Source organism: Salmo salar, unplaced genomic scaffold (genome assembly GCF_905237065.1).
Source record: "Salmo salar unplaced genomic scaffold, Ssal_v3.1, whole genome shotgun sequence".
In the NCBI taxonomy this organism is placed as follows: Eukaryota; Metazoa; Chordata; class Actinopteri; order Salmoniformes; family Salmonidae; genus Salmo; species Salmo salar.
Window position 1 is genome coordinate 532,138 of NW_025548569.1, and position 16,560 is coordinate 548,697.

At 40.2% G+C, this 16,560-nt stretch overlaps 1 protein-coding gene across 1 annotated transcript; it reads left to right on the forward strand.

Annotated features, from left to right (window-relative positions):
• Window positions 1-512: 512 nt before the first annotated feature.
• Window positions 513-3,707, forward strand: LOC123733152 (CD5 antigen-like). Its single transcript, XM_045712520.1, has 7 exons — window positions 513-552; window positions 779-1,084; window positions 1,511-1,816; window positions 1,935-2,249; window positions 2,707-3,027; window positions 3,131-3,219; window positions 3,347-3,707. The coding sequence occupies exons 2-7, from the start codon at window positions 883-885 to the stop codon at window positions 3,479-3,481; spliced, it is 1,368 nt and encodes a 455-aa protein (XP_045568476.1). The 5' UTR covers window positions 513-552; window positions 779-882; the 3' UTR covers window positions 3,482-3,707.
• Window positions 3,708-16,560: the final 12,853 nt, after the last annotated feature.

The following is a 16,560-nucleotide window of genomic DNA, read 5'->3' on the forward strand; positions in this document are numbered from 1 at the left end:
AGGGGGAGAAGAGAAGAGGAGAGGGGAAGAAGAGAGGGAGAAGAAGATAAGAGAGAGGGGGAGGGGAGGGTAAGAAGAGGAGAAGAGACGGGAAAGTAACTGAGCTCTTCATTAAGGCCATTCTACTGCCAATGTTTGTCTTTGGAGATTGCATGGCGGAGTGCTTGATTTATCCATCTGTCAGGAAGGGGAGTGGCTGAAATAGAATCCACTAATTTGAAGGGGTGTCCACATACTTTTGTATATATAGTGTATGTACACATGGGTGTTGTTGCACCATACCAACGATAAGCCTGTCTTCCCCATCACATCATGAAAGGTCATGTTGATGTTCATTTAACCTCTGTCTCTCTCTTCCTCTGACTCCTCCCTTTCTCCTTTGTTTCTCTCTATCTCTCTGTCTCTTTCTCTCTCTTTCTCCTCTGTCTCTCTCTTCCTCTGACTCCTCCCTTTCTCCTTTGTTTCTCTCTATCTCTCTGTCTCTTTCTCTCTCTTTCTCCTCTGTCTCTCTCTTCTCCTCAGATCTCCAGGCTCAAAGCGTCAGTCCACCAGGTAGGTAGAGTATAAATCTACAGTGATAATAGCAGTTCAATATAACTTTATTATCCCACATGGAGAAATTCATGTGTCCATACAAACCATTCTAAACCCCAATAACAAGTAGTGTTTTATGGAACTACTAATACTTGTCAACCACAAAGCACTACTGCTGTTAGAATAACAGAATCACTGTCATCATCTGTCCTCACCACTGTGTTTTCCTCTCTGCTGTTTACAGCTGAACTCTCAGTCAGACTGGTGGATGGGACCACTTCCTGTTCTGGGACAGTGGAAGTCTTCCACGAAGGAGAGTGGTTGGGTCTATGTTCTGTGTTGTGGAGCATGAGAGATGTTATGGTTGTGTGTAGAGAGCTGGACTGTGGGAATCCTGTAGCTGAATCTAGAGGACCTCTGGCTGAAGATGGAAGAAGAAGAGTCTATCTATATAGTTGCTATGGAAATGAGTCTTCTATTAGACAGTGTGACATCATAGGAGAACCTGGTGACTGTATTGGTAGATATTATCATCATGTGACCTGTTCAGGTAAGAGACTGGTCATATTGAGAGATTTATTTATACATTATACAATATTACCATGTATCATGTTTTATGTGTTTTTATTTCATTTAAATAGAGGGAGATGTCAGATGTATTTAAACATTATATTTGTGTTTGTCATATTGGTTTATGGGAGATGTTCATGGGCAGATCATTGTAGTTCAGATGGTACTGAAGTGAAGCTGCCTGATGGATGTCCAGCTGTTTATTTTCTATAAAGTGAAGTGAACTTATTCCTGTCTCCTGCCTGCATTATTCCCAACCCTATCCTGAGTGACTAAGAACCCATTTCTACCTCTTACAGTATCAAACATAGCAAACTACAATCTTTTATCCAACATATTTGTGTTTAGTCCTTGACAGTGTCATCAACAAAACTGATTGAATGTTCAACCAAGTCTTTTTCTCCAGAGTCTGTGCGGCTTGTGGATGGAGCTGGTCTCTGCTCTGGGAGAGTGGAGGTGAAGTCCAATCAGTCCTGGGCCTCAGTGTGTGAAGCTGACTTTGACCGGCAGGATGCAGAGGTAGTCTGTGGGGAGCTTGGCTGTGGGGCTCCTGCAGCTCTACAGGGGGGGCTCTATGGAGAAGGTGAGGGTCAGACCTGGGATAAAGAGTTCCAGTGTAAAGGCAAAGAGTCCCTTCTCCTGGACTGTGACACCTCAGACAGAGAAAACAACACCTGTCTACCTGGTAATGCTGTTGGACTCACCTGCTCAGGTAAGAAACAGTTTGTCACTCAATCAACATTGTTTCTCACCTGGAGTGAAGAATATGAGAGACAATATAGGTGTGTTTAGGTGAGAAAATAGTAAGATTACTGTCTTTCTATTCTCAGAGCCTGATGATGTGAGGCTGGTGGGAGGAGGCAGTCGCTGTGCTGGTGGAGTGGAGTGGTACTACCAGGGAGAGTGGAGAATTGTGGGAACTGACTGGCTCTTACCTTGGGGATACACATACAGTGGCAGTGCCAAGATCAGGAAGAATTTAGCTGTAGTAGTGTGTAGACAGCTGGGTTGTGGCTCCACTGTTTCAGTACTACCTGGAAAAACCACTCGAGGGTTTGGAGTTCACTGTGAAGGTTTTGAGCCTTCACTGAGGGAGTGTTTGTCAATTTATGATCTCCTTCCTGGACTCTCAGTGATCTGCTCAGGTAATAACAAGATATTATAATTATATTCAACTGATTTCCTTCATTTATACAACTTCCTCTGCACCTCTCATGATGACTGTTTAGCTTGTCAGTCTGCTTTACTAAATAGATCACTCAGTCAAGTAGGAATCAAATACAACTTAAATATCCCAGAATGCTTTTGTATTTGCGTGTTATCTCAGTGAACGTCTCTACTCACTACCACTGTCACATGTCATGTTATTGTCATATCTAAATGAGGAAAGTAGTTGAGGAGCTACGTTTTCTTTTTCTCTCCTCTTGTTCCAGATGTCCTGCTTAAGCCTGATATCAACATATGTTGTCTCAGTGACTGTAGGCCCACTACTCATGTTGCCCTGTGAGGGAGGGTGGCCAGCACTGTTACATGCTGATGTTATTGTCATATCTATAGGAAACTAGTTGAAGAGGTTTTTCTTGTTCTCTTTTATTGTTACAGATCTCCTGGTCCAGCCTGATATCTCCCTGACTGACTCAATGGGAGGGGTCTCCAGGGGCCACCAGGGGCCCGAGATGTTCAGGGGCTACAGCTTCACCATCTCCTGCTCCACTCAGCCACAGTACCCAGGAGGCTCCTTCCTCCTCACGTTCACCAGCTCCAACAGAACCCAGACCCAGCCAGCTGTCAATCACTCTGCTGCCTTCCTCTTCCCTGCTGCAGATGACTCCCACCAAGGGAACTACAGCTGTGTTTATGACAATTATGTTTTCTCTCATGACTTCTCCTCTGAGAGTGAGCTCCTCTCCCTCACCATCACAGGTAACTGAACATGAACCAGACTTATAACTTTGTTATTGACAGATTTCCCACAGATCTATGTGATGATGATCAGTCCCCTCATCAAATGTGTTTCTGTTTGCAGCCTCTCCTCTGCCAGCCTTCATCATCAGACATGTTGTAGTGCTGCTGATCCTACTAACAGCCATCACCACCTCCTACCTGTACTACAAGGTAAAGACATTTACTCAGACGTTACAAGTCATTTAAACTAGAGGGAGAGGGTGAGGGGGAGAGGGAGGGAGAGAGAATGGAGATACTAGAGAGTAAATGTCTGACTGTTGGTGCTGTGTCTCCCTAGCCCACCAGGAGGCAGAAGAGAGTGAACAGGGTGAGCAGCATGGATCTTTATGTCAATGCCATGGAGATGGTCTCTCTGAGCTCCAGAGCTGAAGCTGGACCGGGAGAGGAGAGAGCAGCCCAGGGGACGGAGTAGGAGTAGAATGAAGCTGACCCTACATGCTGATCTTAGGTCAGTTTTGTGTTTTAAATGGATGGTCAGCAGTGGACTGGTGTTTAAAATGTGGTGACAAACCTGAAGTGGTTCTAATTTTAATAACAAGTTCAGAATTAGTTTCTCTTTCTAGAACCTTGGAAGAAATCTAAAAGGAGTGACTGCAACCACCATTATTCCTTTTAGTTTGGTTTTTACCACTAGAGAAACATGGGGTTCTGGGTAACATGGGGTTCTGGGTAACATGGGGTTCTGGGTAACATGGGGTTCTGGGTAACATGGGGTTCTGGGTTACATGGGGTTTGGGTAACATGGGGTTCTGGGTAACATGGGGTTCTGGGTAACATGGGGTTCTGGGTAACATGGCGTTTTGGGTAACATGGGGTTCTGGGTAACATGGCGTTTTGGGTAACATGGCGTTTTGGGTAACATGGGGTTCTGGGTAACATGGGGTTCTGGGTAACATGGGGTTCTCGGTAACATGGGGTTCTGGGTAACATGGGGTTTTGGGTAACATGGGGTTTTGGGTAACATGGGGTTTTGGGGTAACATGGGGTTCTAGGTAACATGGGGTTTTGGGTAACATGGGGTTTTGGGGTAACATGGGGTTCTCGGTAACATGGGGTTTGGGGTAACATGGGGTTTTGGGGTAACATGGGGTTTTTGATTATTTTAAGAGAGTATCTCAATTACGTCTGTTTTGTGTTCCAGAATAAATTGGTTTTTGCATTTGTCTTCATGTCTTTATCTTATTTAGTGTCTTAATGTCTTTATCTTATTTAGTGTCTCTTAGATTCTTTATCTTATTTAGTGTCTTAGATTCTTTATCTTATTTAGTGTCTCTTAGATTCTTTATCTTATTTAGTGTCGCTTAGATTCTTTATCTTATTTAGTGTCTCTTAGATTCTTTATCTTATTTAGTGTCTCTTAGATTCTTTATCTTATTTAGTGTTCTCTTAGATTCTTTATCTTATTTAGTGTCTTAGATTCTTTATCTTATTTAGTGTCTCTTAGATTCTTTATCTTATTTAGTGTCTCTTAGATTCTTTATCTTATTTAGTGTCTCTTAGATTCTTTATCTTATTTAGTGTCTTAGATTCTTTATCTTATTTAGTGTCTCTTAGATTCTTTATCTTATTTAGTGTCTCTTAGATTCTTTATCTTATTTTGTGTCTCTTAGATTCTTTATCTTATTTAGTGTCTCTTAGATTCTTTGTCTTATTTAGTGTCTTAGATTCTTTATCTTATTTAGTGTCTCTTAGATTCTTTATCTTATTTAGTGTCTCTTAGATTCTTTATCTTATTTAGTGTCTCTTAGATTCTTTATCTTATTTAGTGTCTCTTAGATTCTTTATTTTATTTAGTGTCTCTTAGATTCTTTATCTTATTTAGTGTCTCTTAGATTCTTTATCTTATTTAGTGTCTCTTAGATTCTTTATCTTATTTAGTGTCTCTTAGATTCTTTATCTTATTTAGTGTCTCTTAGATTTTTTATCTTGAAGTGTTTCCATTATTAGTCCATGTATTATTATAATCATCTGGTCATTCTTTGTATTTAAAAAAAAAAAATTATAAAGGGGTTTGTTGTTGTTTACCTCTCATGATGTTATTGATTATAAATGTTATGATATTGATTATTGATTACGATGTAGATTATTGTTATGATGTTGCTCTCTAAACTGCCATGTAATCAACTGAATGCTTTTAATAAAATTACAGGCTGTCAGTCTTGTGTGATTCTCCTCTTGGACAGACTACAACATACAGTATGAATTAACTGAGATCAGTCTTGTGTGATTCCCCTCTTGGACAGACTACAACATACAGTATGAATTAACATACATTAACAAACATTTGTCAGGAGGTTAGGAAGTGCATCTCAGTTTACCCCTCAGTTTGTGGGCTGTGTGCACATAGCCTGTCTTCTCTTGAGAGCCAGGTACCACCTGTATATAGTCTTGCTATTGTTATTTTTCTGCTGCTCTTTAATTACTTGTTACTTTCATTTCTTATACTTATCCATATTTTTTTTAGCTGCATTGTTGGTTAGGGGCTCATAACTAATACAATTTGATTTGATTTGAGGTCTGCCTACGGCAGCCTTTCTCAATAGCAAGGCTATGCTCACTGAGTCTGTACGTAGTCAAAGCTTTCCTTAAGTTTGGGTCAGTCACAGTGGTCAGGTATTCTGCCACTGTGTAGTCTCTGTTTAGGGCTAAATAACATTCTAGTTTGCTCTGTTTTTTGTTAATCCTTTCCAATGTGTCAAGTAATTATCTTTTTTGTTTTCTCATGATTTGATTGGGTCTAATATGTTTGCTGTCCTGGGGCTCTGTGGGGTCTGTTTGTGTTTGTGAACAGAGCACCAGGTCCAGCTTGCTTAGGGGACTCTCCTGTCTGTCTGTCTGTCTGTCTGTCTGTCTGTCTGTCTGTCTGTCTGTCTGTCTGTCTGTCTGTCTGTCTGTCTGTCTGTCTGTCTGTCTGTCTGTCTGTCTGTCTGTCTGTCTGTCTCTCTCTCTGTCTCTCGCTCTTTCTGTCTGTCTGTCTGTCTGTCTGTCTGTCTGTCTGTCTGTCTGTCTGTCTGTCTGTCTGTCTGTCTGTCTGTCTGTCTGTCTGTCTGTCTGTCTGTCTGTCTGTCTGTCTGTCTGTCTCTGTCTGTCTGTCTCTCGCTCATACACAAATGAGGGGCTAATGATAACACCTGCTAATTCAAACAGTGGGAAACTACAAACAAACAGAAAGAGAGAAGATAAGACATCATTGTAGTTATTTATCCTCCACATAGACTATGATGTATTGTTGTCCTGGTGTGTAGTTATTTATCCTCCATAGACTATGATGTAATGTTGTCCTGGTGTGTAGTTATTTATCCTCCACATAGACTATGATGTATTGTTGTCTTCCTCCTTCCTGCACACTTCAGGAAGCAGTAAATAATTTTGGGACACACCCCTGGCCCAGGCCGGAGGATCTCCAAATTGACCACCTGGCAAAGGGAGCCTATAAATTCTGTGGGGCTCTATTCTGGAATATTAACTGGCGTTTGTTGCCCCCTTGTGGAAAGAACCTCTTATTGATCTGGCTCGCTCTATGTACATAGATCTCTGCAGTTTGTACCTCGCAGCACACCATACAAATATTCAACGTTAAAAGCCTATATTACCGTTCTGCTAGCAGCAGGATAATATGCTGGCAGCACAACATCAGATTATTTTCTTCTAAATAAGTGTCCCCCTGCAAAGACAAGATCAACTTTGAGAATATCAATTATTTTAAGACTGTAGTTCAGTACAACTGTTTTTCACAGCAGTGCAACCACTTTTGAAACAAATAAATGGATAAGACGTATTTTAATATTATATTATTTCTACCAGCATTTCTTTAGAAAGTTTCCAAACTAAATACTGGTATGTTGAAAGCTGTTGTGTAGGCCAGTGGTTTAGTGGTGCCTGGAGAAGTGGGTATACAGTACTCTAATTTAGTAAAACATTTTCCAAACGGCCCAGTGAAGGAAAGGCCCTCTGTGTGAAAAGCATGAGAAATAGTGACATACACTCTGAATGACCTAAAATGATGAATCCCATATTGGTCTTTCACAGTCAGGCCAACCCAAGCTGTTCTGTTCAGTAGGATAATAGTAGACCAACCCAAGCTGTTCTGTTCAGTAGGATAATAGTAGACCAACCCAAGCTGTACTGTTCAGTAGGATAATAGTAGGCCAACCCAAGCTGTACTGGTCAGTAGGATAATAGTAGACCAACCCAAGCTGTACTATTCAGTAGGATAATAGTAGACCAATCCAAGCTGTACTGTTCAGTAGGATAAGAGTAGACCAACCCAAGCTGTACTGTTCAGTAGGATAATAGTAGACCAATCCAAGCTGTACTGTTCAGTAGGATAATAGTAGACCAATCCAAGCTGTACTGTTCAGTAGGATAATAGTAGACCAACCCAAGCTGTACTGTTCAGTAGGATAATAGTAGGCCAACCCAAGCTGTACTGTTCAGTAGAATAATAGTAGACCAACCCAAGCTGTACTGTTCAGTAGATTAATAGTAGACCAACCCAAGCTGTACTGTTCAGTAGGATAATAGTAGACCAATCCAAGCTGTACTGTTCAGTAGGATAATAGTAGACCAATCCAAGCTGTACTGTTCAGTAGGATAATAGTAGACCAACCCAAGCTGTACTGTTCAGTAGGATAATAGTAGGCCAACCCAAGCTGTACTGTTCAGTAGAATAATAGTAGACCAAACCAAGCTGTACTGTTCAGTAGGATAATAGTAGACCAACCCAAGCTGTACTGTTCAGTAGGATAATAGTAGACCAACCCAAGCTGTACTGTTCAGTAGGATAATAGTAGACCAACCCAAGCTGTACTGTTCAGTAGGATAATAGTAGACCAACCCAATCTGTACTGTTCAGTAGGATAATAGTAGACCAAACCAAGCTGTACTGTTCAGTAGGATAATAGTAGACCAACCCAAGCTGTACTGTTCAGTAGGATAATAGTAGACCAACCCAAGCTGTACTGGTCAGTAGGATAATAGTAGACCAACCCAAGCTGTACTGTTCAGTAGGATAATAGTAGACCAACCCAAGCTGTACTATTCAGTAGGATAATAGTAGACCAACCCAAGCTGTACTATTCAGTAGGATAATAGTAGACCAACCCAAGCTGTACTGTTCATTAGGATAATAGTAGACCAACCCAAGCTGTACTATTCAGTAGGATAATAGTAGACCAACCCAAGCTGTACTGTTCAGTAGGATAATAGAATAACTATTATTGAAACAGAGAAACTGAGTCAGAAATTCACAGGTTTCAAAATTTCTTTAATTTTTTTTCAGGTTTTTGTTCTCAAAGTCTAACTTTTTTTAAACAGAAAAACAATACAATTGTATGTTCTAAGTACATAACAATGCTTAAACCACATCAGGAGACCACGTTTGAGGTTTGGGAAAAATGCAAAATGTTGATTTTTGCGAGTAGTTCCCCTTTAATTAAAGGGGAACATAGCACTAATGGTTGGATTAGCAGTGTTTATATAGTACAGGCACCTAGCACTATTGTTGGATTAGCAGTGTTTATATAGTACAGGCACCAAGCACTAGTGTTGGATTAGCAGTGTTTCTGTAGTACAGGCTCCTAGCACTATTGTTGGATTAACAGTGTTTCTGTAGTACAGGCACCAGCACTATTGTTGGATTAGCAGTGTTTATATAGTACAGGCACCAAGCACTAGTGTTGGATTAGCAGTGTTTCTGTAGTACAGGCTCCTAGCACTATTGTTGGATTAGCAGTGTTTATATAGTACAGGCACCTAGCACTATTGTTGGATTAGCAGTGTTTATATAGTACAGGCACCAGCACTATTGTTGGATTAGCAGTGTTTCTGTAGTACAGGCACCTAGCACTAGTGTTGGATTAGCAGTGTTTATATAGTACAGGCACCTAGTACTATGGTTGGATTAGCAGTGTTTCTATAGTACAGGCACATAGCACTATTGTTGGATTAGCAGTGTTGATATAGTACAGGCACCTAGCACTATTGTTGGATTAGCAGTGTTTCTATAGTACAGGCACCTAGCACTATTGTTGGATTAGCAGTGTTTATATAGTACAGACACCTAGCACTATGGTTGGATTAGCAGTGTTTCTGTAGTACAGGCACCTAGCACTATTGTTGGATTAGCAGTGTTTCTGTAGTACAGGCACATAGCACTATTGTTGGATTAGCAGTGTTGATATAGTACAGGCACCTAGCACTATTGTTGGATTAGCAGTGTTTCTATAGTACAGGCACCTAGCACTATTGTTGGATTAGCAGTGTTTATATAGTACAGACACCTAGCACTATGGTTGGATTAGCAGTGTTTCTGTAGTACAGGCACCTGGTGTAACCAACTTCACACAGCCCCCCAGAAGAAAGGCACACGGACACCCACACTTCAGGTTGACTCAGTTTTTATCTGCAGTAAAATAAATCAAACAGTGATGACAGGCACTGACAGGACAGTCACAGCCACACGTTCACTGGTTAGGTAGGACACAATATACCATTTAGATAGGAGCAACATTAGTGATACATGGTTAGGTAGGACACAATATATCATTTAGATAGGAACAACAGTAGTGATACATGGTTAGGTAGGACACAAGATATCATTTAGATAGGAGCAACTGTAGTGATACATGGTTAGGTAGGACACAAGATATCATTTAGATAGGAACAACAGTAGTGACACATGCCCTCAATGTGAATTGATATTAATCCATAAATACAGAGCACAAGTACAACCCTTTTTATATAAACATTTTAAGGTAGTAATAAAATAAACATGAAGTTAATATTTCAATAAGTCACCTGCTAGTAAATCACCTGCTGGTAATAGCTGCGTGACACATTGTAGTGCAGTGACCAACGGTGCTAGTTAGCTCGTCATTAACACGGCTAGCTAAACAAGCAGAAACCTGGTTAACTTGCTGAAATAGGTCTTCAATTTATGAACGGCAAAATAAATATATACATAGCCACATTCGCCATTGACTTTAGGATATATGAACCAGTTTTCCAAAACCACTATTGTGTTATAGAGTTTTAAACAGTTTTTATATACAGAGGAAGAGGACTGGAACCTGCTGTCAGAATATCTCTCTCAGCCTGAGGAGCAGGCAGACCAACTTCCCAAATAGGGGAGAACCACTCAAAACCCACTAGCTCTAGTTAATAACACAGCATAGTAGGCTATTGGTTGACAGACTGCCGCTGATCACATCACCGCCAGCCAGGGACGTCACTAGACATTAATGATTAGGGGGGCTAAGTCTCTTTTAGGGGGTCTGGCATACTCCCTCCGGTCCGTTTATTGTTAGCTAGCAGTCTCAAGCCACAGAAGTAGCTAACGTTAACTTAAACGTTGCATGTACACTAGATAGTGGTAAACTGCTGAGGCCGCCCATTGTGACTCGCTTGTGGGCGTGCTGGCAGCATATGGCAGCATATTTGATTGTGCGTCAAGAATTCAGCACAGCAAGTTTGTATGAAGATCTGGTTATTAAAGGGGTACATAGTTCAATAGTAATATCCTCTAAAACGCTCTGGTGACTAACAAACTGCTGCCCTGTTTCCAATTATCCACATGGCTTGCAGAACCTATTCAACTAAGTAAATACATTACAAAAATGTTTAAAAAACGATGTATTATTAGCTAACTAGCTACAGTGCAGGCTAACACAAATTAGCTGCTAAATTAACTAGCTAGTTAGCTATCTTGCCAACGTTATATACTGTATAGATAGCTAGCCAAGTGAATTAAATATCACCAGCTTCCTAACATCATATTAGCTCGGTATCTTGATGTATTTATCACTGTAAAAAACTAACTCCAAATGCATTTGTAGGTAGCTAGCTAACAGCCTTGGAGGGTGAAACGATAGCAGCCCCAACTGTCAAAGTGAGAGAGTAGACTATTCTGGATAGGGAAGGTACTTTTGTGTAGTTCCTGTCCCTAGAAGTGAGGATGGAGATAATAGTAACATTATATTCAGTACGGTATAATTTGACTATAATGAAGTCTGTTTCTTGTGAGGTTTTCGGTGCTCAGATAAAGAGAGCTGTGAAAGCCTGTCTACATATGAAGAGGTCCCAATGAAGAGCAGTGGTTCTCGCTTTAACTACCTTATTTTCTCAATAACAGTCTCTCCTTCACTTCATCCCTCTCCCCTTCTCCCTAAATCCTCTAGGTTATATCAGCTGTGTCGGTGAACCCCTCCTGCATCTGAACTGGCTACATAGGGGGCACAGCATGATCAGATTTGAGAGGTCACTTGGTCAGGTCAACAGGAAGTATTATTAAAGAGATGCTTGACATTGAAATACAGATAGGTCAGTTTTGCATTTCACCTCCTGATTGATGTTAGAATAAAAAATAAAAACGAGGCTTAAATATGCTCTCTCTCTCCATCTGTCTCTCGTCTGCAGATATGTTTTGATGTGAGAGGATGCCAACCCCCAGTCCCATCATCGCCACCTCACCTGCTTTTAAGAACCTTTGGGCCGACGAGAGACACTATTGTGTAATTGTGATGAACTGAGAGAATATTTAGGTAGCACTGTGATTCATTAATCATGTGCTGCCTTCCCTGCTCCTGTGTGCTTACCTCTTTCCCTTTCTGTCTTTTACACCTCTTTCTTCCTCTGTTTTTATAATGCACAACACATGTGCATTGAAGTACAGATTGAACTTGTATTTATAACACTTGGATAAATGAGCTTTTCAATAAAGCATTTCACATTCTCTACTGATTGAAATGAAGTCTCATTTGATGAAATACTACACCTATCCTGTGTTCATCAGATCATCTACTTTGTGCATGACACAAGTAATTTTTGTTTACAGACAGATTATTTCACTTATAATTCACTGTATCACAATTCCAGTGAGTCAAGTTTACATACACTAAGTTGACTGTGCCTTTAAACAGCTTGGAAAATTACAGAAAATTATGTCATGGCTTTATAAGCTTATGATATGCTAATTGACATAATTTGAGTCAATTGGAGATGTACCTGTGGATGTATTTCAAGGCCTACCTTCAAACTCAGTACCTCTGTGCTTGACATCATGGGAAAATCAAAAGAAATCAGCCAATACCTCAGAAATAAATTGTAGATATCCACAAGTCTTGTTCATCCTTGGGAGCAATTTCCAAATGCTTGAAGGTACCACATTCATCTGTACAAGCAATAGTATGCAAGTATAAACAACATGGGACCACGCAGCCGTCATTCCGCTCAGGAAGAAAACACATTCTGTCTCCTAGAGATTAACATTGGTGCGAAAGTGCAAATCAATCCCAGAACAGCAAAGGACCTTGTGAAGATGCTGGAGGAAACAGGTACAAAATTATCTATATTCACAGTAAAACGAGTCCTATATCAACATAACCTGAAAGGTCGCTCAGCAAGGAAGAAGCCACTGCTCCAAAACCGCCATAAAAAAGCCAGACTATGGTTTGCAACTGCACATGGGGACAAAGATTGTACTTTTTGGAGAAATGTCCTCTGGTCTGATGAATCAAAAATAGAACTGTTTGGCCATAATGACTAGAGGTCGACCGATTATGATTTTTCAACACCAATACCGATTATTGGAGGACCCAAAAAAGCCAATACCGATTAATTGGCCGTTTTTTATATATATTTGTAATAATGACAATTACAACAATACTGAATGAACACTTTTATTTTAACTTAATATAATACATCAATCAAATCAATTTAGTCTCAAATAAATAATGAAACATGTTCAATTTGGGTTAAATAATGCAAAAACAAAGTGTTTTGGAGAAGAAAGTAAAAGTGCAATATGTGCCAGCCTAATCTCAGGAATTGATAGGCTTGAAGTCATAAACAGCACAATGCTTGAAGCACAGCGAAGAGCTGCCTTGTAAATGCAGGAAAGTGCTGTTTGAATGAATGCTTACGAGCCTGCTGCTGCCTACCACTGCTCAGTCAGGCTGCTCTATCAAATATCAAATCAAAGAGTTAATTATAATATAATAACACATAGAAATACGAGCCTTAGGTCGTTAATATGGTCAATTCCGGAAACTATAATTTAGAAAACAAAACGTTTATTCTTTCAGTGAAATATGGAACCGTTCAATATTTCATGTAACGGGTGGCATCCCTAAGTCTAAATATTCCTGTTACATTGCACAACCTTCAATGTTATGTCATAATTATGTACAATTCTGGCAAATGAATTACGGTCTTTATTAGGAAGAAATGGTCTTCACACAGTTCGCAACTTGTCAGGCTGCCCAAACTGCTGCATATACCCTGACTCTGCTTGCACAGAACGTAAGAGAAGTGACACAATTTCCCTAGTTAAAAGAAATTCATGTTAGCAGGCAATATTAACTAAATATGCAGGTTTAAAAATATGTAATTGTGTATTGATATTAAAGACAGGCATTGATGTTTATGGTTAAACCCCCTAAAATAGGCCTAGCGACGTCCCTGCCACCAGCTAATTAACTAAAGATGCTGAAAATTGAGAGACTCGGGCCGAAGATGGACCCGGAAGAGATGAAGAGGAAGATGTGGTGTCATCGGTCAGGAACTTTCTCCTCTATGTCTCCCTGCTCCGAGTCAGTAAGTATTGGACCAGAAGCTAGTCGGGTTTCCCTATGATGTCAACTGTGTAGCCCGGCAGGTCCCAGATCTGTTTGTGTTTTTGCCCAGAGTCATGTATTCATATCTAAATACATGGCTCTGCTTTGGTCTATTCCATTGATATTGTCAAACTGAACATTACATTGAACATGTGAGTCATTTAGCAGACGCTCTTATCCAGACAGACTTACAGTAGTGAGTGGATACATTTTCATACGTTGCATTGGCAGGACAATTCCATTAGTAGTAGGGAGGAGAGCAGAAACAGCCTAACACCTACGCTGATACTGTGTAACCTGTCTGCAGTCAACTAGCCATCCCGACTGAAGTGAAGGCCTTATTACAGAATGACAACACCTTCTCTTTCGTCGGCATGGCAACCTGTAAACATGTCAGTGGTGTCACAATGTTGCACAACAGCAGCAGAACATTCCATGGAGGGTCATTGTATCATTACACAGTGTCACTGTCAATTCTACTGTATTGGTACATGTGGTATTACAATACATTAGAAGATCTGTAGACGGCAGCATTGAAACAATTTCCAACACATAGTCAACTAGCAACCTGCTTTGTTTCAGTGCTGTTTAAATATCCCAATTATTTTATTCTGCTGTTAGAGGCCATCAGTAGAGACAGTCAGGAAAATAGTATTTTTTCTGTCAAACCATGGGAAGTGTGTCTATATAGGTAAGTACATATACAATTAGGATTTTACTTTAAGGTTAAATGTACTGTAACTGTCTAGTTGTGAAGAGAATCTAAATATGTTGTTTATTGATCTCCTCTCCATTCTAGCACCATACGTTCTGTTGTTTACTGATCTCCTCTCCATTCTAGCACCATACGTTCTGTTGTTTACTGATCTCCTCTCCATTCTAGCACCATACGTTCTGTTGTTTACTGATCTCCTCTCCATTCTAGCACCATACGTTCTGTTGTTTACTGATCTCCTCTCCATTCTAGCACCATACGTTCTGTTGTTTACTGATCTCCTCTCCATTCTAGCACCATATGTTCTTCAGAAGCTGGTCAGCATGTGAATAGAATCCATCTTCTCTCACCCTCTCCCCACAAGACCTACATCACACAAGATGCTTCAGAATAACAACAACAACAAGCTGGTGAAGTTGCTACCCAACAGGAACAGCCATGACAACAACAACAAGCTGGTGAAGTTGCTACCCAACAGGAACAGCCATGACAACAACAACAACAACAAGCTGGTGAAGTTGCTACCCAACAGGAACAACCATGACAACAACAACAAGCTGGTGAAGTTGCTACCTAACAGGAACAACCATGACAACAACAACAAGCTGGTAGATGCTTCTAGAAAAAACAATCAATTTGGAAACATTATGAAAAAATTAATGTCTCCACCATGGATGTTTAAGTTATATAGTCTACCAAGTGTTAATGTCTCCACCATGGATGTTTAAGTTATATAGTCTACCAAGTGTTAATGTCACCAGCATGGATGTTTAAGTTATATAGTCTACCAAGTGTTAATGTCTCCACCATGGATGTTTAAGTTATATAGTCTACCAAGTGTTAATGTCTCCACCATGGATGTTTAAGTTATATAGTCTACCAAGTGTTAATGTCTCCACCATGGATGTTTAAGTTATATAGTCTACCAAGTGTTAATGTCTCCACCATGGATGTTTAAGTTATATAGTCTACCAAGTGTTAATGTCTCCACCATGGATGTTTAAGTTATATAGTCTACCAAGTGTTAATGTCTCCACCATGGATGTTTAAGTTATATAGTCTTCCAAGTGTTAATACCATGGATGTTTAAGTCTATATAGTCTACCAAGTGTTAATGTCACCACCATGGATGTTTAAGTTATATAGTCTACCAAGTGTTAATGTCTCCACCATGGATGTTTAAGTTATATAGTCTACCAAGTGTTAATGTCACCACCATGGATGTTTAAGTTATATAGTCTACCAAGTGTTACCCTTTTTTGGATAGGGGGCAGTATTTTCACGGCTGGATAAAAAACGTACCCGATTTAATCTGATTATTACTCCTGCCCAGAAACTAGAATATGCATATAATTATTAGCTTTGGATAGAAAACACTCCAAAGTTTCTAAAGCTGTTTGAATGGTGTCTGTGAGTATAACAGAACTCATTTGGCAGGCCAAAACCTGAGAAGATTCTGTACAGGAAGTACCCTGTCTGACCATTTCTTGGCCTTCTTGATCATCTCTATCCAAAACAGGGGATCTCTGCTGTAACGTGACACTTCCTACGGCTCCCATAGGCTCTCAGAAGGCGGCAAAAAGCTGAATGGTGGCTTTGCAGGCCCTGGCTGAAAAACATTAGCGCATTTGGATAGTGGTCGATCAGAGAACAGAGACTGGAGGCGCGTGCACGAGGCGACACCATGTTTTTATTCTTTCGTCTTTGAACGAAAACAAAGACTCCTGGTCGGAATATTATCGCTTTTTTACGAGAAAAATAGCATAAAAATGTATTTTAAACAGCGGTTGACATGCTTCGAAGTACAGTAATGGAATATTTATAATTTTTTTGTCACGAAACGCGTCGGGCGCGTAACCCTTCGTCACCCTTGGATAGTGTCTTGAACGCACGAACAAAACGCCGCTATTTGGATAAAACTATGGATTATTTGGAACCAAACCAACATTTGTTATTGAAGTAGAAGTCCTGGGAGTGCATTCTGACGAAGAACAGGAAAGGTAATCAAATTTTTCTTATAGTAAATCTGAGTTTGGTGAGGGTCAAACTTGGTGGGTGTCAAAATAGCTAGCCTGTGATGGCGAGCTATCTACTCAGAATATTGCAAAATGTGCTTTCACCGAAAAGCTATTTTAAAATCGGACACCTCGATTGCATAAAGGA

What these genes read in the sequence shown, in the direction of transcription:
- LOC123733152 (XM_045712520.1), top strand. Translation starts at nt 883, where the DNA reads ATGAGAGATGTTATGGTTGTGTGTAGAGAGCTGGACTGTGGGAATCCT. An exon ending in ACTCTCAGTGATCTGCTCAG is followed by an intron (nt 2,250 to 2,706) that starts GTAATAACAAGA and finishes TTATTGTTACAG; the next exon opens with ATCTCCTGGTCCAGCCTGAT. An exon ending in CCTCCTACCTGTACTACAAG is followed by an intron (nt 3,220 to 3,346) that starts GTAAAGACATTT and finishes GTGTCTCCCTAG; the next exon opens with CCCACCAGGAGGCAGAAGAG.